At 47.5% G+C, this 25,533-nt stretch overlaps 1 protein-coding gene across 1 annotated transcript in view; it reads left to right on the top strand.

The window, feature by feature from the left end:
* PROM1 (prominin 1) overlaps positions 1-25,533 on the top strand; it is a 53,764-nt gene that overhangs the window by 24,212 nt on the left and 4,019 nt on the right. The window contains exons 9-18 of the mRNA XM_055589157.1: positions 3,245-3,368; positions 6,366-6,469; positions 11,266-11,350; positions 13,182-13,328; positions 14,067-14,138; positions 14,825-14,917; positions 17,260-17,313; positions 17,875-17,955; positions 18,061-18,129; positions 22,579-22,671. Coding sequence (XP_055445132.1) covers positions 3,245-3,368; positions 6,366-6,469; positions 11,266-11,350; positions 13,182-13,328; positions 14,067-14,138; positions 14,825-14,917; positions 17,260-17,313; positions 17,875-17,955; positions 18,061-18,129; positions 22,579-22,671 — 922 coding nt within the window. The remainder of the gene's footprint in view (positions 1-3,244; positions 3,369-6,365; positions 6,470-11,265; positions 11,351-13,181; positions 13,329-14,066; positions 14,139-14,824; positions 14,918-17,259; positions 17,314-17,874; positions 17,956-18,060; positions 18,130-22,578; positions 22,672-25,533) is intronic.

Here is a 25,533-nt window from a genome sequence, read left to right as displayed (position 1 = left end):
TAAAGCTAATGACATGGGAGTCTGCCAGAACTGGATAAAGCTGGACAGAGTTCCACCCATGGAAATGCCTTCTTGCTCACATGCCTAAACTTCAGGAATTAAGCCAACAAGGAAGAGTGTATTTGCCCAGCCTTTTGTTTAAATGTCCACAGCTACAGACAGAAGATTAATTTAATGTTCAAAATTTAATAACCCTATCACTTGGCTATTTTGTCAGTATTTTCATGGTGGATTTATGTGTTGTTAATGCATCATTTTAATTATTGAAGGGAGGAAGTCAATTGCCCTGAAAAGGTTCAACTATCATGAAAGTCTATTCTACTTTTTGGGGGAATGAAAGCAAAAAAATGTGATATCTAGCTCAAAAAAAATAAAATAAAGTATAGTCATGAGCAAACTGATGGGAGGCTGAGAACCGCCTTAGTTTGGATGTAATACTCAAGTCTCATGTTAAGGGATCTCTAAACGGTTAGAGTCACATGTAAACCTCTGACTTAGGAGCCATAGGACCCATCTCAGCAGCAGGGGAAAGGCTGGTAGCTATCACTTGCTGTCAGGTGCATTCTGGGTGGTCTGCACCCTGAGGGTGTCTGCAATTTCTTTTTTGTCCTGTCGAAGCCTGCCCTTCAGCATGGCATGCTTTGCTATGCTTGGCAGAATGCTGCATCTTTTGAGTCATCTGGTCAACAACTGGATGGACTCATCAAACTAGGAGAATGCTGTTTCTTCCTTCTAATCACTGACTTGCTTGTAGAAATGAGAAAGAGTATGTTTGGTTCAGCTTCAAGCCAAAACACCACCTGCTCTTTGAAAGTGGTTGATACTGTCCAGTCAAAAGCATGGTCTCTCTACCAACCAAGCAAGAGTCCTTGCCTCCCAGGAGGATCTGAGTGAAAAGATCCGAAAGGAGGAGTCCTGGATTCTCTGTGGTCCTGTGTCTTCTGAGGCTCTGGGGAGCATTGTAGGGGCTGAGTGGGGTGCAGGGGTGAATGTCCATCAGCTACACCGCGGGGCTCTCCCCTCTTTAGAAATGAAAACGGGAAACCCCCATGGACAACCCATCCTCCCCTCTAACTCGCCTCTGCACAGACGTCTCAAAATGAAGATCTGCGTCTGCTGCCTCTTTCCTGGTCTCCCACCTCCTGCCCAGCCCGAGCCACCGTGATTCCTCACTGTCACTGTCAGGCCAGCAGTGACCTCTGCGTCTCCAGCCCAGGGGACTTCTCTGAGTCCTTCTCGAACGTCACAGCAGGGACGGAACAGCTGCCACTCCTTCTGCAAACACGCCATAACTCCCAGTGACCTCACACCCTCCTGGTTTCCTTCCCACCCTCCTGAGCCTCCACCTTGGTCTCCTTTACTGACTGTCTTTCTACCACTTCTTGCTCAAATGGGGAGGTGCCCCCAGGCCCAGCCATTCCTAGGCTTGCCCCTGCCTTCCCCTGCAGCCCCAAGGATCAGTCAGCATTTCTAAGCCACTGACTCCCTAAAGTAGGTCTGTAACCCAGGCCTCTGTGCTCCAAACGCCAAACTGCACCTGCACAGCATCTCCTCTGCCGTGTCTCCCGGAAAACAGGACCTTGTAAAAGTCCATCTTCTCCCCCTTTCCCTGTCCCTGCTGCTGACGAGCCCTGGCGCACCCTTCCACTTCCCTTCCCTTCACTTTGAGCACACGAGTCTTCGTCATATCCTCCTGTGTCTTCCTCCTGGTTCAGCCCTCTTTCACCCTTGACTCCACTCCACCGCTCACAGCTGCAACAGGCCCCCCTGGGGCCAGAGAGAGCCAGCTCCCTGACCCCCTCCACTGTGGGCACCTGTCCATCCACCCTTCACACGCAGCCAAGAGGGCTTGTTTTTACAGAGAGAAGTCGGGGCGTGTTCCTCCCACGCTTAAAGACCTTCAGTGGCCTTCCCTCCGGGATCCTCCAGGCTTCCCCGCTGGATGCCCCTGCCCGCCACCTTGGGCTGTCCCTCACAGCGCTTCTCTGTCTGCATCCCTCTGAATATCTGAATACATCTGCCCCTTTCAGACTCCCCAGAGTACATTTCCTGCAGTCAACTGAAAAAAACGCACCCCCTAAAAGCTGAGAATTACACTGTATTTGACAGACAAAACTGAGGACTTAAGGCCAGGACACAGCCTCTCAAGTCGCTCTGAGGGAACCTCTCTGAAGAGGTGAGGGAGGAGCCAGGCCACAGAGGAGTTTTTCCGACAAAGATCTAGTCCTCTGAGCCTCAGAAGATTAGTGCTAATTAAAGAAAACCATGTGGGATTGGTCTCTCTGGGTCTGAGTTACTTCACTCAGTATGTTATATGATGTTGCTTCTATGTGGAATCTAACAAAACAGGGTACAAATGAACTTTTATTTGTAAAACAGCAACAGAGTCATGAACGGACTAAACAAACATATGGTTACCGGGGAGTAAAGGGAGGTGGGATAAACTGGGAGATTGGGGTAGACGCACGCGTACACTACGGTATATAACATAGATAACTGATAAGCACCTGCTGTATAGCACAGGGAGCTTGATTCTGTGTTCTGTAATGGGCTATGTGGGAAAAGAATCTAAAAAAACACAAACAGTGGCCGTATGTATAGGGACAACCAATTTACTCTGCTGCGGTACACCTGAAACTACCACAACATTCTACAAATTAAAAATAAAATCTTACACGGCAGGCAGCATGTCTACAGATTCATCTCTTTAAAAAAAAAAAAGAAAAGAAAGCCAGATAGTCTGTGCTTACTGACACCATTCCTGCGACCAGCACCTTAGCTATCCTCCCGAGTCTCCGCAGGGGGTGCCCTTTCGGGGTGGCTACAGCGGGTGGTGGCTAGATGGGGGGGGCATCCTGTTTCTGTACTGAGCCCCCCAGGGCTCACTACTGGCGCGGGTGTAGTGTCCTTTGTCTGCTGATAGGACAGGCAGCATTTTCCACGGACACCAACTTATAGCTTCCTCCTCACCAGACAGCCTTGGTTCCCTCAGGTGACCCCAGGTCCACATCTGCGCCCCAGTGCCGGGCTGCAGGCAGGCCAGGGACCCAGGGCCAAGTATCCCCTTAAGACGCACCTTGCACTTCCTATCTGCACCCTGGGTAGGCTGAACCGGGGTTAACCTGCTGAAAGCTGACGTCCCAGGTCATTTTATATGTGGAATAGGTGAATCAGTAAGTTCTGGTAATGGTGAATAACTGCCTGTAGAATTATTAACTTTTTTCCTGTTTGTTTGTTTTTCCAGTGGGGTTGGATTCAGTTTCTTCTTTTCTTGGATAATCATGACCATCGTGGTGCTGACTTTTGTCACTGGTGGAAATATGGAAAAACTGGTCTGTGAGCCTTACAGAAACAAAAAGTTATTCCAGGTAAATATGGATTGTGTGTCCATTACGAAGTGCTTGAGCCAAAGCTTTTATTCTGCCCCCATGCCTAGTGGTCGGAGAAGGCAATGGCAACCCACTCCAGTATTCTTGCCTGGAAAATCCCATGGATGGAGGAGCCTGGTAGGCTGCACTCCATGGGGTCACTAAGAGTTGGAAGCAACTGAGCAACTTCACTTTCACTTTTCACTTTTATGCATTGGAGAAGGAAATGGCAACCCACTCCAGTGTTCTTGCCTAGAGAATCCTAGGGACGGTGGAGCCTGGGGGGCTGTCATCTATGGGGTCGCACAGAGTCGGACAAGACTGAAGCAACTTAGCAGCAGCAGCAGCTGCATGCCTAGTGGGTTTCTTCAAGAGTAAAAAGATGAGCACTCAGTAGGTTGAGACTCCATCTATTTGTCAGAGCAAAAAAAATATACATATATGGCAGTACAGGTGCCCCTTGAACACCAGGGCACTGGGGTGACGATCCTCTGGGCATTCAACTTATATTCAGCCTTCTGTTCACATGATTACTCCATATACCCTTCCTCGGATTCCACCAAGCTCAGACCACATAGCACTGTATTATTTAGCGCTGAAAAAAATTCACATAGAAGTGAATCCTTGCAGGTCAAACCCGTGTTGTTGAAAGGTCAACTGTATTCTTTTTTAATGTCAATGAAATCGATACCAGGAATTAAGGCTTACTCATCAATGCTGGTTGTCATATTCGGGGAGAATACAGTCCTTCTCAGAAGTAGTTCCCAAATGTGGAACATCAAAAGGATAAATTTTCCAGGTTCCTTCCATACCTCAAGAGGTTTCTGATATTTCAAAGAACTTCCCAGATGACAGTTTCCCACACAGATGGTGGAAGGGCCCTAAATTTGCAGTGAAAGAGGGGACTTCCCTGGTGATCCAGTGGCTAAGAATCCACCTGGCAATGCAGGGGGCTCAGGTTCAATCCCTGGTGGAGGAAGTAGCATCCCACCGCCCGTGGGCAGCTAAGCTTTTGTGATGAGCCCGCGAGCCACACCTTGAGAGTTCCATGTGCTGCAATCAGACTGGATGCAGCGATAAATAAATCTTCAAAAAATATTGACGTGAAGGAGACTGCTAAATGGCACACCTCATGGCTGAGGGTTGTCCCTGGTGGAAATCTGACGAGGTAGTTGAGAATTAAATTTGGGCTTCACTTTCTCCCTCTACAGCCAACTACTTCAGGTTTTAGGGCACTGTATCCAAGTTTAGCTTCATTAACTAATGAAGACATTTTGATCTACAGGTCTGTCTTCTCATTTTGACTTTCCAGTGTTTTTCTCCCTATTCTGATTTTTTTTTTTTTTATAAGTTGCAATATTACTTTATTAACTTTATTCAGTATTAACTTATTTTCTATGGTTTATTGAAAAAAATTTTTTAATTCAGAAAATCTCACTGAATCCCAGACACAGATGTTCTCTGTGCAGCAAGAGGGCTGCATTCTGATATGGCCAGCAGATGGCACCAGAGGATGTGGTTCAGCCCATGAGGTTGTCCTTTCATAAACCTTAGGAGTCCTCCTTACCTCTCCCAGCCATGGAAAGGAGAGCCAGGTTAGTCCTTCCCTCTGTGGCCTGAGGACCCCCACCAACCACTGCTAGAGTGAGGACAGTGAGGATGCAGAAAGAGCAAGTGTAGACAATGCTAGTGTGATGCTTGACCAGAAAAAAAGGCAAGGAAAAGTGGGAGTAAGATGAGGGCTGGGGATGGGAAAGACATGAGGAAACTGAAATTCAAGTGGGAAGGAGTAGACAGAATGGGATAGGAAATGACAAGCAAAGTCCTTGAGTTTGGGGCATGGAATACACAAGTGATGGATCACACACTTCCACTGTGTCTGAGAAAGGTCTGCAAGGATGGGTGTGTAGGCTGCTGCTGCTGCTAAGTCATTTCAGTCGTGTCTGACTCTGTGCGACCCCATAGATGGCAGCCCACCAGGCTCCCCCGTCCCTGAGATTCTCCAGGCAAGAACACTGGAGTGGGTTGCCATTTCCTTCTCCTATTCTGATTTTTATAAAATGTGTTTCCACTTTCCTGTTTTATTGTAGATATCCGTCCACCTCATATCTGTTATAAAATCAGGTGAGGGACTCCTAAGATAAAGCAGCTGTTGTGGAGGTATTTTAATTCCTCAGTTGGTTCAGGAAAACTCAACTGGGAGCATCAGTTTGTCACGCGTGTGGCCTCTTGATAAAAAAATTAATGCATCAAGCCCGACTTCATCATCTTTTATTCTACATTAAATTGTTAAAATTGGACTTTGCTGGTGGCTCAGACAGTAAAGCATCTGCCTACAATGCGGGAGACCCGGTTTCAATCCCTGGGTGTGGAAGATGCCCTGGAGAAGGAAATGGCAACCTGCTCCAGTCCTCTTGCCTGGAAAATCCCATGGACAGAGGAGCCTGGTAGGCTACAGTCCATGGGGTCGCAAGAGTCGGACACGACTGAGTGACTTTACTTTCACTTTCAAATTGTTAAAAAAGGAATTCTTAAAAAGTAGAGGAGAATATTTTGAAAAATGAGGGTATTTCCCGTTTACACTCCTCAAGTATGTATACAGTCATGTACTCATTAGTCCATCTTAAAATTACATAATGTGAAGTTGAAGAATGTGCCTGATTTAACTCCATTTGTCCAGGGAGAAAGAGTGAAGAGCTGGGCCTACTGCTTCATGGCTTCCTATTAGATATTCTGAATCAATTATTCTTCAGCCATTTCTAATCTTTATTTTACTCGGATGTTCCTCTCAAAAACATACTCTTAATAATTCCTTCGGTTTCTACCCAGTGATCTGTCTGTCTATTGCAATCACACTTCTATTTTCTAGTTTAATTGAAAATCAATGAAGTAAGTCATGATATAAATAAAAATATCCCAAATATTATATGTTTAACAGAATATTATTTAATTATATGCATATATGTTAGTGTAAAACTGTCTTTACATTTCTTTTAGGTTTTGGACACTCCATATTTACTAAATGAGCATTGGAAATACTATCTCTCTGGTCTAGTATTTAACAAACCGGATATTAATCTCACTTTTGAACAAGTTTACAGGTATGAATAATTGCATTATGCATTTTTTTGCTACTTAGAATGTTGTGTTTTTACAATGACAATTTTGCTCTCAACGTGTTTTTCATTTGAATGGTCAACTTTCCAATTTCAGAAGTAAGCCAGTCTCTGGTCTCAGCAGTAAGACCAAAAAGGCAGTCTTCCCCAGAAAACCCTCTAGGAGTTAGGAGGGTGCATCCCAAGTCACTTTGTCTTTATCACTATAATTCATTGGTAGAGGTGACCCTAAAATGCATTCTTGGGACCCTGGGAAAACTCTTGTTTGAGAGTCACCCTGCCCCAGATAAATGCCGTATAACAATTTAGAATTCACTGGATGAGTCTGTCAGTGGAAATGATAAGCGTGGGATTTCCCTGGAGGTCCAGTGGTTAGGACTTCATCCTTCCACTGCCAGAGCCCAGGTTCATCCTTTGCTCAGGAACTAAGATCCCGCAAGCCTTGTGGGACAGCAGAAAAAAAGAAAAGAACAGAAATATACTACAGTCTTTAATAGGAATAGGAAAGAGTTTTATGTTGTTGTAGCCACGTGTTCCGGGAAACAAACTCACTCAGAAGGACAATGCAGATAGTGGCGTGCAGTTTATTACACCGGTGGACCCAAGGCAGAGTCTCCTCTTAGCCAAGGACCCCAACCAGTTTTTGTAAAAACCTTATATACCCTAAGTGTACGTTCACAAACCCACCTCCCCAAATTCCCTGACAACCAAAGTTAACCCGTGAGTCATATGCCTTAAGCCTAGGTAGTTGCTAAGTCGCTTCAGTCGTGTCCGACTCTGTGCAACCCCATAGACGGCAGCCCACCAGGCTCCGCTGTCCCTGGGATTCTCCAGGCAAGAACACTGGAGTGGGTTGCCATTTCCTTCTCCAATGCTTGAAAGTGAAAAGTGAAAGGGAAGTCGCTCAGTCGTGTCCGACTCTTAGCGACCCAATGGACTGCAGCCTACCAGGTTCCTTGGTCCATGGGATTTTCCAGGCAAGAGTACTGGAGTGGGGTGCCATTGCCTTCTCCAAGCCTAGGTAGTTAACAGTGGACAATTATCAATAGGCCTGTGGCCATACCCCAATAAGCATAGTAGAATGTATGATTCTATTCAGTTACACAGATAATTAGGGTATTCTTTTAGCGATGGAGAGCCCTGGGGCTCTTCCTTCCAGGCGCCTGGTTTTCCAGTTGGTATGTCGTTTCCATAGATTCTGGGCAGGCGCCTGGTTTTCCAGTTGGTATGTCGTTTCCATAGATTCTGGGCATAGAGCTCAAAGTCCACAGTCCAGCCCAAGATGGAGTCCTGCTTTCAAGATAGAACCTGTTCTGTTTCCTCCTTCAGCATGAGCCAAACTGCGGACTCTAGCCAGGGAGACAGCCTCTCAGACAGCTCTGAGGAGTTGTTCCAGAAACCATGGCTCTGAGCACAGTTTTATATCTTGTCAGGACAAGTAACATTAAATAAGTCAGGGATACATGCATTAAAGATTTCAAAAAACAAAAATAGATCAGCGTATATATAGCGAGTCAGCATGACCTTGGCACCTGGAAGGCGGTCTTACCACTGAGGGAGGACAGCACTGATATCCCAGGGAGGGAAGCATTTAATCTTTATTTTGATGGGTACTTTCTCCTGGTCAGTACACCCTTTCCTTTCATAATTTCATTGTATGTAAGCTGACATACAAATGTCTCTTTGACAGGCCACAAGCAATCTGTTTTAGTTAGCATAAAATTTGAGTTAGATCTTGCAGAAGCCGGAAAGACGTCCCCAGCCCTCCATATGCGAACATCTCTCATCAGGTCCGAGTCTCTCACGGGCGACAGTGGTGTAGCCTGAGGACCAGGCCATGAGTCAGGCCGCCTGGGCACCAGCCTGACTCCACCCCTAGGGCCTCTGTGATCACGAGGTCCCCTTCCTGTCGCTTCAGTAGGATGATCATAGTCAGCTGAGTATCACCAGCTCCCCTCACTTCCAGGGAAACAGACAGTGAGTAAGCAACAGAGGGGTCCATCTGCCTGGCACCCGGCCCCCATGGCAGACTTGCTCATCACCTGGGGTGTTCTGCTTTGCCCAGAGGGTCACAGGAGCCTTCTCAACAGCATGTTCTAGGAAGACACTTTCAATCCATTGAAGTCTGTGCACTCCAATGAATGCAATGAATGAAACCCTCACCAGGCTTAAGAGAAGGAAGCCAAGCTTCTCGGCCTCGTCTGCAAGCTCTTTGGGATTCTGGCTCCGGTGGAACTCTCCAGTCTTTCCTCTGGTGGTCAGTGTATCACCAATGCCAGCCTACTTGAGGTTCCCTGGAGAGGAGCGTCACCCCTCCCAGGATTCTGGAAAGTTCTTCTCCCAGGCGTCCCTCAGGGCCGGAGGGCCTTGGCAGCTGCACAAGGGAGCGGCACCCAGGACGAGGTCATCTGGGTGGCAAGGATGTGCAAGGGTGTGGCCACCCTGCTGAGCTCACTCGAGAAGGCATTTGCCACGTTTCAGAGAAGTTAGGAGAGGTGAGGCCAAGTTAGGTTTACAGCCAAAGCGGATGTTTGCCAGCCCCTCCCTGTCCCCTACCCTTAGTCCAACCATAGGTTTATTAGGTAGAGCTCAACCCTGGAAATGTGGAGGGAAATGGTCAGGAAGGGGCTTAATAGAGTCTTTATTTTTTTTTTTAATATTTAACAACCTCAGATATGCAGATGCTGCTGCTGCTGCTGCTAAGTCGCTTCAGTCGTGTCCGATTCTGTGCAACCCCATAGACAGCAGCCCACCAGGCTCCCCCGTCCCTGGGATTCTCCAGGCAAGAACACTGGAGTGGGTTGCTATTTCCTTCTCCAATGCATGAAAGTGAAAAGTCAAAGTGAAGTTGCTCAGTCGTGTCCGACTCCTAGCGACCCCATGGACTGCAGCCTACCAGGCTCCTCCATCCATGGGATTTTCCAGGCAAGAGTACTGGAGTGGGGTGCCACTGCCTTCTCCAGATATGCAGATGATACCACTCTAATAGCAGAGGGTGAGGAAGAACTAAGGAGCCTCTTGATAAGGGTGAAAGAGGAGAGTGAAAAAGCTGGCTTGAGACTCAACATTCAAAAAACTAAGATCATAGCATCCAGTCCCATCACTTCATGGCACATACATGGGGAAAAAGTGGAAGCAGTGACAGGTATTATTGTCTTGGGCTCCAAAATCACTGCAGATGGTGACCGCAGCTGTGATATTAGAAGATACTTGCTCTTTGAAAGGAATGCTATGACACGCCTAGATACCATATTAAAAAGCAGAGACGTGACTTTGCTGACAAAAGTCTGTCTAGCCAAAGCTATAGTTTTTCCAATAATCATGTATGGATGTGAGAGCTGGATCATAAGGTTGAGCATGGAAGAAATGATGCTTTCAAATTGAGGTGCTGGAGAAGACTCTTGAGAGTCCCTTGGACAGCAGGGATATCAAACCAGTTAATCCTAAAGGAAATCAAATCCTGAATGTTTATTAGAAGAACTGACACTGAAGCTGAAGCTCCAATACTTTGGCCACTTGATTTAAAGAGCTGACTCATTGGAAAAGACCCTGATGCTGGGACAGATTGAAGGCAGGAGGAGAAGGGGACGTCAGATGAGATGTTTAGATAGCATCACCAATTCAATGGACATGAATGTGAGCAAACCCCAGGAGACAGCGAAGTACAGGGGAGCCGGGTGGGCTGCAGTTCATGGGTTGGCAATGAGTGGGACATGACTTAGCAACTGACTAACAACAAATTTATTTCTTTTTTTGGCTTCACTGGGCCCTTGTGCAGAGTCTTAGCTATTGGACTGCCAGGAAGTCAGTGGATAAAGTTTTTTATATAATTTTATTTATTTATTTTGGCTGTGCTGGATCTTCGTTGCTGAGCAGGCCTTTCTATAGCTGCAGCGAGCAGGGGCTACACTCTAGTTGCCTTGCACGGGCCTCTCATTGCAGCGGCTTCTCTTGTCGCAGAGCACAGGCTCTAGGGCATGTGGGCTCAGCAGTTGTGGCTCCCAGGCTCTAGAGCACAGGTTCAGTAGTTTTGGCTCATGGGCTCAGTTGGCCCATGGCATGTTGAATCCTCCCAGATCAGGGATTGGACCCTTGTCTCCTGCATTGGCAGGTGGATGCTTTACCGCTGAGCCACCAGGGAAGCCCGATAGAGTCTTCTAATAAATATTTATTAAATCTTTTAATAAAGATAATGCTTGGTAACACACATCTCTCTGACATGTGTTGGTTTTTTCAGGTTAGAGTTTATGTCTTCCCAATTTATAAACTTTGTTATCACTCAGAGCACTAAGGCTGTAGTATTTACCTGTCCTCTTGTGGCCTTCCCTGGTGGCTCAGAGGGTAAGCGTCTGCCTGCAGTGCGGGAGACCCGGGTTTAATCCCTGGGTTGGAAAGATCCCCTGGAGAAGGCAACAGCAGCCCAGTCCAGTACTCTTGCCTGGAAAATCCCATGGACGGAGAAGCCTGGTGGGCTACAGTCCATGAAGTTGCAAAGAGTCAGACACGACTGAGCGACTTCACTTTCACCTTTCACCTTGTATCTGTTCCAAACATGGAACATTAAGGAAAAGACGGAAAGGCATCAGGAGTGGTGGGCCCCCCGGGGGTTCCTGGGGACACTGGTGGCAGCTTTTACTGCACTGACACCCAGCTGCCACGTCGTGTTCATATTCACAGATTAAACAAGGACGAACAGTTAACCTTTCTCTCCATCCTTCGCAGCGGACAGAGGTAGCCACAACTGCCCTTTTGCATCCTGATTTCTCTGTTTATTCCCTCAGTGACTGCAAAGAAAATAAAGGCCTTTATGCCACACTTAAGCTCGACCACATCTACAATGTCAGTGAACAGCTCAACATTACAAAGGTGAGTGTGTGTGTGTGTGTGTGTGAGTTGCTTAGTCGTGTCCGACTCTTTGCAACCCCATAGACTGTAGCTCTCCAGGCCTCTCTGTCCATGGGATTCTCCCGGCAAGAACACTGGAGTGGGTTGCCATTTCCTTCTCCAAAAGCAACTATAGAAAGAAAGAAAGTGAAGTCGCTCAGTCGTGTCCGACTCTTTGCGACCTCATGGATTGTAGCCTACCAGGCTCCTCCATCCATGGAATTTTGCAGGCAAGAGTACTGGAGTGGGTTGCCATTTCCTTCCCCAACAAAGGTGAGTAATTAGGACCAATCAGGAATCGACATGTTTCTTTACCAAATTCAGTGGTCCCCGTTTTCTCTTTCGAGGTGGATTTCACATTAGGTAAAATGAGCCATTTGAAGTGATTTTAGTACATTTGCAAGGCTGTGCAAACCTCACGTCTATCTAATTCCGAGACCTTGGCGTCACCCCTGACCAGCTGACTTTCTGAGACATGAGTTTCTCCTGTGAATGGAACAAAAGCATCTCCAGGGTTCTCCCTGCAGACCCTTCATGGGGAAAGGGTTTAGCTTGCTGAATGTCAAAGTCCCTGGAGGCACAAACCCTACTTGCTTCCCGGGGTATTGATTCTCCCAGACCAGCCATCCTTTTCCATCACATCGCTGATGAGGGACAAGAACTGTGGCCCACAGAGTCCTTACTCTCTGTGAATTGTGGCGGGACCCCAGGGCTCCTCCTAGGTGGGCCCTTGGCAAGACACAGCATGGCAGCAAGGATGGAGAGGGACTGAATGGATGACCACTTTTACTCCTTTACCCAAGCCCACAGCTGAGTCTGGAGTCTTCAGACTCCAAGGAGAGGCCCTTGCAGAGCACACTGGCTGGGGGAAGGGGTGAGGGGGCTCTGGCAGCCCAGGCCTCCAGTGCCCTTAGCCTGGGTGCCCACTCCCTCATGCCTAGAGGCCTGCTGGCTTTCTCTGCTGTGTAGGAAAGAAGCTAAGGAAGCTGGTGTCTTCTGGGCTTCCAACACAGAAGCAGATATCAAGGAAAGTCAAAGGAAGAGGTGGTTCCCCAAGCCCCATGGCTTCTATACAGAAGCATCACCAAAGGGGTGCCATGAGGTCAAGATGACCTGAGGGTCTTCAGAGGTCAAGAGGCTTATTTGAAAGCTGTGTACAAATTTCGTATTCTCTTCTCTAGACATACCTTGCATGCACTCATAAATACAATACCATTTTGCAGCCAGGCCCCAAAGGGTTGCCCTCTGCTCACTCACTCATGATGCCATTTTCTCAATGATGAGCAGTGCCCCCTGGACACACAAGATACCACATTCACCAACCGCATGCCCATGATCTGGAGTGTTTCTACTACCCAGTCCAGGGCAGGCCACCTCCTTCCCCTGGAAAGCAGCCCGCCGAGCCCCTTTCATCATCTCTGTTTGTCAAGACTTGGTCAGAAGCCACTTCCTCTCAGAAGCCCTCCCCAGCCCCCTGCCTTGCAAGGCTCGTGTCCTGATGCAGTTCACTTGCCTTTATCACAGTACTGCCTCTTCGCTTTGAGATCTTTGGCGGGTGGAGATGCAGCAGGGTTTTGCTTTGCATCCCAGGCCCTCACATGGTGCTTGGCCTGGGGCCCAGTGAGGAAGGCTGGGAGTTGGGGAAGGGCTAGGAGGGAAGACTCGGGGACGAGGAAGACATGCCAGTCAGATGCACGTGTATTTATATTTGGCTTGAGTAATTTTATTGCTCCTTTAAAGCATTAAGTCAGTGACATTTTTGGAGACAAGTGGACTTACTAATCTCTTGTTTGTTTTTTTTTAAACTATGCAGCATACTGGAGACATAAATAGTAATTTGGAAAATATGAATATAAGAATTGAGGATATAGAACTGCTGGATAAGACAGGAATGAAAACCCTTATGGATCTCAGATCTTCTGGAATAGACGATATAGACTATGCTGCCTACTTGAACGCGGTATGACCCGCGTGTTCCTGGGTGACCTTTTGCATGTTTTTTTAATTTGTTTGTCTTTTGTTTTTGTTTTTCTTTAACTGAGATGAGATTCATACAACATTGGATTAACTCTTTTATTACCAACTGAATAATTCACTAACATTTAGTATAATTGCAATGTTACACGACTGCCGTCTCTAACTAGTTCTAATGCGTGTTTATCACCTTCAACAGAAAGCTCCGCTCCCAGTAAGTAATTGCTCCCCGTCTCCCACTCCAGCCCCTGGCAACCTTCACGCCACATTTTGGCTTCTGTGAATTTACCTATTCTGGATATTTCATATGAGTGGGGCACCCTTTTTTGTCTGATGCCCTTCACTGGCCCATTTCATGGAGCCTAAGTTTTTTGGGATTCATGTCCATTACAGCAGGTACCAATACTTTGTCTGTCTTTATGGTTGAAAACGAATTATGCTGTTTTGTACGTGTAGATAAGAATACAGGGGTGCCTGGCCTTACCTTGTGTTTATGGACCCACGTTTACTCTGTTGCTTGTCACAGGTTGTTGGTTAGTCGTTAAGTCGTGCCCAGCTCTTTGTTACCCCATGGACTGTAGCCCACCAAGCTTCTCTGTCCATGGGATTTTTCCAGGCAAGAGTACTGGAGTGGGTGCCGTTGCCTTCGGCGTGTTACAGGTCAGGGTTTAAAAGTCCCATCTCCTCCCATCTCCATAACACAGTTTTCTACACCTCTTTGTAGACCGAGAGAAGTCCCACGAGAGTAAATCTTATCTCATTTGCAAATAATCTCCGAAGAAAAGCCAACCAGCTGGTGAGTACAGACGATCCTGTTCAAGGCTGTCCTTGCTGTAGAGGATGAAGGTCAATACCATTCTTAGAGGAGCCACGGAAGAGGTTCCTGTGCCACAGCCGTCCCTGGTATAAAAATGCCCCTCTGTGCCTGATGAAAAGCTCCCATCAGTGGCCGCTGCCATGTGGCCCGACCGTCCATGAGCTTGTGAAGCTTCCCAGGGCAGCATTCCAAGGCTGGCCCCAGCCCCATTGCTTTAGCACTGGTCTGCTCTCATACCATCCGCCCTCCACTGCCCAGCACCAGTGCACGCGTATTATAAGGAATGGTAACTTGGACGTGGGAGCGAGATCCCACTTGCTTTACGGCTGCAAGGATGAGTGGATACGGAAGGGCAAAGAGTGCCTCAGACCCTTCAAGCTTCCCTGTCACCAGCTCCTCTGCTGGTTGGTGGCGAATGGCTGCACCTGGTCTCTTTCCTGAAGCAGAGCGCGGTGGCCAGGACCCTGGGCTTGGGGGGCAGTGCTCCATGCCCCAGCCATGTCTGGCTCTTGTCCACACCATGAGCTACGGGCATCTCAGGACCATCCCTCCAAGCCCATCATCATATAAGAAGGGCTTTACGTGTGTGTGTGGCGGTAACTAGAGACAGTGTTCCAGAGTCTGGAGGGAGATACTAATGTTTATTTACTGTCTTTTCTTTGTAGCCCTCAGGAAACTTGAAAACCAGCTTGAAAAGTCACGCAGATACCTTAATAAATATCCATGAGAACCAGGTCGTTCCTCTGCAGAATTCAATGGTAACAGTCTACGCCTTTTGCCATTTCACCGAGACCTGTGCCAAGTCCGTTTCACCTAGCCCAGTGATATGTTTGTGTCTCACATGCAGGTCAAATTCAGTTAACCTCAGGCTAAGAAACGGAGCTATTTTTAAAAGAAATGATATTAGCTGGGCTTTGAAGAGCACACATTTTCAATGTTCACACCTCCTTTTCTTATCTGTATGTGAACAGCTTAAATGCGTGGTTGCCTCCACCTGTTTTGCTCTCATTTTTCACGGCCTTAAAAGGCTCCCCTAAGCCATGCAGGTGGTAAAGTGCTGGACTCGGTCTTACCTAGTTTATTCTTATCAAACTCTCTGTGTTCACACCTTGCCATGACATACATGATGGCAATGCGATGTCTTTTCTGTCTGCATTTAGCTCTACTCTGTGTTCCCCTTGTCTTCGCTCCTCTCTTCCATCCGACTTTCTCACTTTTCTCTTCCTTTGTTGGCTATGAATAATTAATTTTTTAAAAATTGGGGTATCATTGCTTTGGGCTCCCTGGGTGGCTCAGAGGTAAAGAATCTGCCTGCCGATATAGGAGACATGTGTTCCACCTCTGGGTTGGGAAGATCTCCAGGAGAAGGAAATGGCAGCCTACTCCAGTATTCTTGCCTCTGAAATCCCATGGACAGAGAAGCCTGGAGGGCTACAGTCCATGAGGTTGCAAAAGTGTCAGACATGACTTAGCGACCGAACACCAACCACAAGATAGTTGCTTCAGAGTGTTGTGTTAGTTTCTGCTCTACAGCAAGGCGATTCAGCCATCCCTGTCCATATATCCCCTCCCTCTTGAGCACTCCGCCCACCCACTCCCATCCCACCCATCTAGGTCACCATAGAGCACTGTGCTGAGCTCCCCGTCTATACAGCAGGGAGCAACCTACTTCACACACTAGCCATCTATTTTACCCACGGCTGTGGGTTGTATATTTGTCAGTCTTCCTCTCTCAATTCCTTCCTTTCTTTTTATTCTCACTACCCGCTGGCTTCTTTCTTAAATGCCAGAAAGGAAGCAGAGAAGGAACATAAGCTCTTGAGTCGTGTCAGCCTGATTTCAAGTCTTGCTTCTGCTTCTCCCCAGACTGGTAGCTTTGGGGAGTTTTTCTTGTTTAAAAGCAGGAGGAGGGGTCCTTGCCTCACTGTTACCTGGCCCTTGGAGATGGAGGATCTGACATCCCAGAGGGACTCTGCAAACAGGAGCCGTTATTATTATGCTTGATGTGTGCCTGGGGCGGGGGGTCATGTATGCAGTTGTCAGGGGAACCAGCTTCCAGAGTCAGCCTGCTCAGCTTTGAAGAAGCTTATTCGTTGGCTTGACTCCGACTTTAGAATCTTCTAGAACTAGTTTTTATCATCTCTCTCTTCATGTTCCCTCTTGACTTTCTAATTCACAAAGTCCTCTAAAATTTTCTTCATTTGGGTTTGGGCTCATCACAGTTCTCTTTGTGCTATACTTTATGCCCTGCACAAATTAGTTAACATTTTAAGTTTGTTTGGACATGTCCCGTAAATGCTTTCCTTCAAGTGGACACAGGCCTCCTTGGCCTTTGCAGAGTTGTGCTGACCTACAGTTAGGCAGGTCGTTCTACAGATGTGACCTATGACCTAAACCAGGGCTTTGCAAACTGTAGCCCCTGGATGCCCCCCAGCCTGCTGCCTGATTTTCGTTTGATTAATTAATTAATTTTGGCCATGGCCTGTGGCTTTCGGGATCTTATTTCCCCAGCACAGGATCGAAGCCAGGTCCCCAGCAGTGCGACTGTGGAGTTGGAAGCACGGGCCTTCTAGGGAGTGTCCCTCCCGCTGCCTGTTTATTAGAAGCAAGGCTCTCCTGGAGCAGAGCCTGGCCCGTGCTGTTTACAGATGCCCTGTGGTTGCTCCCGGCTACAAGGGCAGAGTGGAGAGATTCGGACAGAGTGTGGTCCCCAAAGTCGAAAATACTTCTTATCTGGCCCTGAACTGATAAAGTTTGCCAACCACTCGTCTAAACCAGGCAAATGAAGCCACTGTTGTGGGGCAGGTTTTACTCTGAACAACCCACCTCAGAAGGGTCGTGTGGCTCTGTCACACGTGAGTAACTGCCCATCAGAGCTCCAGAAGATGTATTCTGGTTTTCTTCTTCAGGTTTTCTTACACCCAGATATGTGAGGTGCATATCATTCCCCGTGTCTGGTGTTTTTTTCTTGAATGAAACTGTCACAGAGTAAGGTCAGATTTGATGGCTGACTTGGCGTGGGGGTGCGGGGGCAGGGGGTGGACATGAGGATCATGTGATCTTCTAGTTTCACTTACTGGGAAATACGTTTGTTCACTAGAACACCATGCACCAGCAAATGAAAGGGCTTCAATACAGGACCAGTGGATTGAAGGTAAGGATGTGTTTTCTTTCTCTGTCTTGGGGTCTTGTTACAAAAGTACACGTGGACTTTCAGTGGTGTTGGGTCTTGCAGTTATTTTAAGTAAAATCAAACCTCAGTTATCCACCCATTTGAAACACCGGACTGGGTTTCCCCGTCCTCCCCTTTCTAAAAGACTTCTGTAAGCGCAGACTGCATCCTGGCACATCGTTGTCCGCTCAGCGGGAAGCCGTGTGTGGCCGTGGGCTACCCTCACAGAGACACGGCAGCTCCACAACAGCCTCCAAACCTCACTGCCTTCTGCCCACAAGCTTCCATTCTCACTGGGAAACCGGCACAGGGCGAGCCCAGCCGCGTGCCCTCCGCCAGGTTCATCGTGGAGTGGGGATGCACACCCATGCCCTGGGAGCCAAAGCCGGGAGGGCATCACTAACCACAGACTGCTGGTACAGTCTCCACTGGCAAGGCAGGGTGCTCTGGGGCTGCGTGAGCTGTATTTGCATCGATACACAAACTGTCTGATGAAAGCCCTGTGTCTCTTGACACTGTGTCGCCTGTTGCTGTGTTTTGCAGGTCAGAGTGTCCACCACCATTTTCTTTTTGAATTCTACCCAGGACTTTCTCACCAGCCAGCTGTCGGAAGTTGTTGTTGAAGTAAGTTGTTATGCCGGGAGGGGGGTGTGCAACCACAGCCTCGTGCTTCCCTAGGGAGTGGTGGAGTCATTTTAACGGCCTTGTCGCTCTTTGATGTCTTTCCAGGAAAGTAAGCAGTTCGGGAGTAAGATAATAAGCTACTTTGAACGTTATCTGCAGTGGGTCGAGATGGCCGTAAGTGGCGTGTCTTTGATGGACCTAAGGGGGCTGTGTCTGGGGACAGTCATTTTCTAGGATAAAACCAGGATTCAGAAATTAGACAGGAGATAAGTAAACCTTGAGCCTAGGGGCTGAAAGGTTGTTGTTGAATCATGTAAATACTCCAGGATTTTTGGCCCCCAGAGAAGAATTCAATCCGGGCTAGAGACGAGGCTTGATCGCTCAGAGCTTTTGTGTAATAAAGTTTTATTAAAGTATAAAGGAGATAGAGAAAGCTTCTGACATAGGCATCAGAAGGGGGCAGAAAGAGTACCCCCCTGCTAGTCTTCAGCTGGATGTTATATAGTCACTAGCAGTCTGTTAATGAAAGAAAGGAATGTCTTAAAATTCAGAATGGCACCAGGCCCCTCGCCCATAAGATGCATTTTGGGATAATCTTGGCACCAAATGGTTTATCCTGGGCCATAAAATGATTAACTTGAATCTTAAAGAAGGGCAGACCACCATACAAATAGTTTCATTTACATAGATTAGGGGAACAATATCTGAGTATAACATACTGGTTTGTCAAGTAGGTTCTGGGCCAAGAGACGGAACCAACTTGGAGACAGAGTTTGGGGTAAAGGCATAGTACATTAGCATAGCTTAAGACAAACATTTCCATAAGAAAAAGGCATTGGTTATCTCGAGGCTCAAGAATAGCTAACTTCAGGCGAAACCAGGTGTCATTATGGCAACACAGTATTTTAAGAGAAACCTCTCTTTAAATTTGTATAGAGAAGGAAAAAATATTGCTAGTTTGTTTCCTCTTGCCGCTTAAGAGAGATAAAAATGTCTGACACTTGCAGGCTATTTCCTCCATTTGGAGACCCCTGGCCTTCCTATCAACCTGCCTAGGAAATGACTCTCTCAGGGCCACGAGTGGAGGAAACCATAAGAAGTCACCCCAGCGCTGCCCACCCTGGGTGTCTTCCCGGGGCCGCGTCACGGACGGCTGACCCCCATGTCCTACACCCCCACCCCGCCCCACCCCGGCTCCCTCTGCTCCTCGCTCTAGGAATGCTGGCCGCCTCCACTGTCTCCCCTGCTGAACCATGAGCTCCTTACTGTCGGGGCCATTTGCAGCTGTGGTTTGTCCATGCCTTGGGCAGCACTGAACCTGCAGTTAACACGTCATTGGTGTATTTGTGGACTCGGTGCTTAGACAACAGGAGTTTTATTTTCTCAAGATTCTGGCGGCTGGAAGTCCAAGTTCAAAGTGTGGGCATGTTAGTTTCTTCTAAGGCCTCTATCCGTGGCTTCTCCTGTGTTTCCACAGAGTCTCCCCTCTGCATGAGTCTGTGTCCCAATTTCTTCTTCTCTTATTTAATATGAAGAGCGGTCCTGCTGGATCAGGGCCATCTTAGCGACCTCACTGTAACTGAATTGCCTCTTCCAAGACCCCGTCTCCATATACGCTCACATTCAGAGGTACGGGGAGCTAGGACTTTACCCTGGGAATGCGTCGGGGACAAAAGTCAGTCCACAAAGCCAGGTCTCCATGAATCAGTTGGTTGAGAGACATCGAGGAGCAGAGTGAAGTTTCCAGTGGTGCATGTTGCTCCCAGCACATGGCCAGTGAAGAACTTAGCATCTCACAAGTGCCTTTTGTTATCTTCGGCTCTGGGCCAGTCCCCACTGAGACTGTTGCACAGGGGGTGGGCTTACAGCTGAGTCACTGGGGGAGGGGTGGCTGGCTAAGAAGAACCCCGGGAAGTCTAGTGAGGCGGGGAGACTTAGGCCACCCTGAGCAACCAGGAGCCCTTCCGGCTCTGCTCCCAGCCCTTCACTGTCAGAGCGCCCTCCTCCTGCTCTCCTGAGTCACCCCGCATCCCAGCCACAACCTGATTCCAGGAAACCTTCACCCCTCTCTCTACATGATGCCCTGGGCGTGTCACACCTCCTCCTCCCCAGGGCCCCACCCTCTAGACCAGCCACCCGCCTCTCTTCCAAAGCCCAGCTTCCTGAGGTCTCCGCTGCCCCCCACACCCGCCCCCCAGAGCTGAAGGCCTCGGGATCTGCTTGGTGCTGGCCCGCCGGGCACACCCAGGGTAGGCAGGGGGGTCAGGACCGCACTGCCTTCACCACCATCGCCTCCTTGCGTTCCTCACTGGACAAGGGACCGCACGGCGGTCACACGTAATACCTGGAAGACGAAGTTGTTTCCACGTCATGGCTAGTGTCCTTAGTGCTCCTGAAAACATGGCGGGTTGTAGTTTTTTTGAATTCAGGTTCCTTCTTTTCCAGATATATGTCCAGGAGTGGGGTCACGAGATCAGACGGTAGCTCTGTTTTTAGTACTGTTTTCCGTACTGTTCTCCACAGTGGCTGCACTATTTCCATTCCCAGCAACAGTCCAGGGAGGGCTCCCTTTGCCCCATGCCCTCTCCAGCACTTATTATGTGTAGACTTGCTGATAACGGCCTTTCTGACTGGTGGGAGTTAATAGCACATTTGCAGTCTTGATTTGCATTTCTCTACTAATGAGAAATGTTCAGCATCTTTTCATGTGCCTGTTGTCCATCTGTATATCTTTTTTGGGAAAGTGTCTATTTAGGTGTTCTGCTCATTTTTTGATTGGGTTGTTTGGGTTTTTTTTTTTTTTTTTTTTTTTTTTTTGGATTGAGCACTGCAAACTTATTTTGGAAATTAAGCCATTGTTGGTCACATCACTTGCAAGTATTTTTTCCTATTCCATGGGTTGTCTTTTCATTTTGTTTATGGTTTCCTTTGTGGTGCAAAAGCCTTTAAGTTTAATTAGGTCTCATTTGTTTATTTTTGCTTTTGTTTGCATTACTCTGAGCCTCAGAGTCTAAGGAAATGGATCCAAAAAATATTGCTGTGATTTATGTCACAGTGTCCTGCCTAAGTTTTCATCTAGGTATTTCATAATATCCAGTCTTACAATTGGGTCGTTAATCCATTTTGAGTTTATTTCTGTATATGTTGTTAGAGAATGTTCGACTTTCATTCTTTTAGGCCTAGCTGTCCAATTTTCCCAGCACCCTAGTTGAAGGGATTGTCTTTTCTCCATTGTGTATTCTTGCCTCCTTTGTCATAGACTCATTCACCTTAAGTGGGTGGGATTAATTCTGGACTTTCTGTGCTGTTCCACTGGTCCATATGCACCCTTCCCCCAGTTTTTTTAAAACTAACTAACTTTGAAAAAGCCTATAAAGAGAGTATACAGATTTGTTTGAGCTAGGAGAAAGATAAGGTTATTAATAACATGAGTTGCCTTATCATGTAAAGGTGGACGATAAGGGGGAGGTCAGTCAACCAGTAAAGCAAAGGAAATAAGACACCCCCCTGCCCTGAAGAGCTATCTAATAGCTTAGTGTACTCACTCCAGAGGTTTTTGAGTGAATGAAGATAGTTTTCTTAATCTGATGGGTTTGGGGCATCTGTCTGTGATTCATTAAACTTGTTTACTCTAACCTCAGTAATGAGTACCTTATTTTCTGTCTTCTTAGACTGGGTCTGCAGGTCTTGCCCATTTTGTAAATAAAGTTTTATTGGCACACTGCCACACCTATTTGTTCATCTGTGGTTGTTTTCACCCCACCATGGCCGAGTGGAGCAACAGATATGTCTCTGCCTAGCCTGCAGAGCCTAAAATATTTACATTCTGGCCCTTTGTAGAAAAAGTTGGCCAACCCCTGTTGTAAAACGTACATGTATTCATTACTTAACTTTCCATTTTCTTCCCACATACTTTGTCAGATTACAGAGGGGTCAGGTAAGAAATTCAGACTGAGACATTGTGCTGGCCACGTGTACTCTTTAATTCTCTCCAGAGTCTACCCAGGTTGGGTCTGACTATTCCAAATAACAAGTGTTGTTTTTTAGCTGCTCAGTTGTGTCTGACTCTTTGGAACCCCAAGGACTACAGCATACCAAACTCCTCTGTCCTTCACTATCTCCTGGAGTTTGCTCAAATTCATTTTCCCTTGAGTTGGTGATGCTATCTAACTATCTCATCCTCTGCCACCCACTTCTCCTTTTTTTCCTGGAGGCTTCCTTGGTGGCTCAGTGGTAAAGAATCCACCTGCCAATGCAGGAGACACGGGTTCGATCCCTGGGTCAGGAATATCCCCTGGAGGAGGAAATGGCAACCCACGCCAGTATTCTTCCCTGGGAATTCTCATGGACAGAGGAGCCTGGTGGTCTGTAGTCCATGGAGTCTCAAAGAGTCCGACACAACTTAAGGAATAAACAAATAACAAATGAGGGAACTGAAAACCGAGGCTCTGAGAGAATTGGGGTCTTGTTTTCAAGTACATGCTTTCACGTGTCATAGAACTCATCCATAGAACCAGCTCTCAGCTCCTTATCCAGGGGGCCTGGAGATCCAGAGCTGAATGTTGTGTGGGATTGTGTGGGTGTGGCTCCATCAAAGTTTGCCTGTGTCTCTTATGTCCATAGATCACTCAGCAACTTGCAGCCTGCAAACCGGCAGCCACCGCACTGGATTCGGCTGTTAATGTCTTTCTGTGCAGCTACATCGTCGACCCCCTGGTAAGAGTTTCATCTTTCGAAGGAAGACACAATGATGCTTTCCCTGAATGATAATTCATGCTATAACAGAAAACAGGTTCCTGGAGCTCCAGGAGGTCCAGTGGAAAAAGACTGTTCCTGATGCAGTGGCCATGGTTTCAGTGCCTGGCTGTGGAACTAAGATTCTGCATGCTAGGCAGCCAAATAATGATAATAGTAAAGAAAAAAAATTAAAAAAAATTTAAAAAGAGAATAATAGGCTCTGTTTGGGTCTGTTACAGTCGTAGAATTCAAGACCTAAGATCTAAACTGTAGATGAATTTGTTGTGATACTAATAGGCTAGAAATTTCAACGTCTTCCCTGCTTATCTTCATTCCTTGGTAGAATTTTATATACAGAAGTCAGGAGACCCCCATGAAGAAGTCTCTTTTTGTTTGGCCGCACCATGCATCATGTGGAATCTTAGTTCCCCGACCAGGGATGGAACCCACATGCCCTGTAGTGGAAGGCAGATTCTTAACCACTGGACCACCAGGAAAGTCCCAAGAAAACTCTTTATTTGTCTGAAATAATTAGAAAGGGACATCAGTGGTGTGCAGATTGCCAGTATTTCAAAGGACTCTTAGTGAAGCTCTATATGTAACCCTAGAACTGCAGCGAAGTTAGTTTAATTGGTGAGTGAGCAGCCCTTTGAGATGCTCCCATTGGGCCGGTGAGTTGCAGATCATCAATTTTATTCCTGGCTCCGGATCACTCCTCACTGTACACTGATGTCTGCACGAGTCCATCCTCTGCCTCCTTTCACTGAAAGCACCTTGGTGGCTGGCCCAGGACCACTTAATACCACTGGGTCCTTAATGTTACCCACGAGGCCCCGCATGACTGGCCACACCTGTACTGTTGCATCACGCTGTTGACTGCTCCAGACACTCTTGTTTTCTTTCATTTCTTTAAAAGCATCTGTACCTCCCCACCTCAAGGCCTTGCCTGTGTCACTTCCTCTGCCTGGAAACTAGACACAGATTCTCTTTCTCTCATTCTTCCCCTCCAGACCTCTACTCCACCTAGCTGGTGCCTCTAGGTCTTAGAATATAATGGCTGAGAACACTGGCTCTGAATTCAAATTCCACCTCTACATTTTCTGAACTCTGTAACTTGGAAAAAACGACTGAACTTTTCTGAGCTTGTTTCAATGCTTCAGAGGGAGATGATATGGAAAGCCCTTGACACTTTCCCTGGTACATTAACACACTCCATAAATGTTCACTATTATTAGCTGAGCTGTGGTTCAGTTTTCAGATCTCAGCTGAAATATATCTTTTTTTTTTCCTGGAAGCCTTTTCTGATCTTCCCAACTCCTCGATTGTCTACACACCCATGGGACTCTCTGCTTTTAGAGATGTTGTGCTGTCTATACTGGGCACTGGTGTGTCTCTCTGACTAAGACCTGTCCCCTACCACACACACTAGACTTTGACTCCTAGAGCACGTGTTTTTGTCACTGCTGCGTGACCGTCATCAGGAGTGGTACCTGGCACAGGCCGTAAGGATGGATCGAGAGCTGCCTGCCACCGTGCGTTCACATCACTCCATCCGTCCATCTCCCTGGCCCACATGTCTCTGCAGGGATTAACTTTCGTCCCTGGATGGAGACGATCCTGCCCCTTTCCCAGCCATGCAGACATCACCCCCCACCCCCGCCTTGGCCTCCTGGCTACTTCTGTCCTCTTCCAACTTTGTACCCTTGTGTTCGCTGCTTTGAGCCCTTGCTGACGGCTTTGGCTGAAGCCCTCATCAGGGCAGCCCTCAGTTAGGCTGGCTCATTCCAAGTTGGTCTTCCGGCATCCAGTCTCCACCACCTGCCTGCAGCCAGTCAAATCACCCAACTAGCAGGCGCCTCTCCCAAATAATTGGGGACCACCGGAAGGGAGACATGGAAGATGCTCAGGAAGACTGTAAGCTAGAGCTTTATAGAAGGTGGTTTAAAGGGGAAGGAAGAGTTCTATTGTCTCTGCTGGGAAAATAGACTCCAGGCTGGCAAACATGTTTGTTTTAATATCTTGATTGTACCCAGAAGGATTGAGGCAGCTTCCAGTAAAAGGTATGATTGTCATAAAGCTCTGCTTGCTGCTGCTGCTAAGTCGCTTCAGTCGTGTCTGACTCTGTGCGACCCCATAGACGGCAGCCCACCAGGCCCCGCCGTCCCTGGGATTCTCCAGGCAAGAACACTGGAGTGGGTTGCCATTTCCTTCTCCAATGCACGAAAGTGAAAAGTGAAAGTGAAGTTGCTCAGTTGTGTCTGACTCTTAGTGACCCCATGGACTGCAGCCTACCAGGTTCCTCCATCCATGGAATTTTCCAGACAAGAGTACTGGAGTGGGTTGCCATTGTCTTCTCCATCATAAAGCTCTAAAAACTCTCAAAACAGTGTTGAAAGTGTAGAAATTTACCAATAAAAGAACGTGTGGGAAAGGAGAACAGATTTACTGGAAATTCTGGGCCAAGTGATGGAACCGTGTCCAACACTAAGCCTAGCCAGGAACAAAGCAGAAATGCAGTGGCTGAGGTCTAAAGGTCTGGTGGTGGTTTTTTCAAATTTTTATGTATGTATTTATTTTTAGCCATGCTGGATTTTCCTTACTTTGCACAGCTTTCTCTGGTTGCAGGGAGCAGGAGCTAATCTTTATTGTTTCGCATAGACGCTGTAGCCCCTCCTGTTGCGGAGGCACAGGCTCTAGGCTCACCAGCCTCAGCAGTTGCAACACATGGGCTCAGTAGTTTCGGCTCATGGGCTTAGTTGCTCCGAGGCATGCAGCATCTTCCCGGACCAGGGGTCGAACCTGTGTCCCCTACACTGGCAGACAGACTCCTATCCACTCCTC

The sequence above is a fragment of the Bubalus kerabau genome, chromosome 7 (assembly GCF_029407905.1).
Source record: "Bubalus kerabau isolate K-KA32 ecotype Philippines breed swamp buffalo chromosome 7, PCC_UOA_SB_1v2, whole genome shotgun sequence".
Classification (NCBI taxonomy): Eukaryota; Metazoa; Chordata; class Mammalia; order Artiodactyla; family Bovidae; genus Bubalus; species Bubalus kerabau.
The sequence above is the reverse complement of the archived record's forward strand: the minus strand, read 5'-3'. Positions and strand labels throughout refer to the sequence as shown.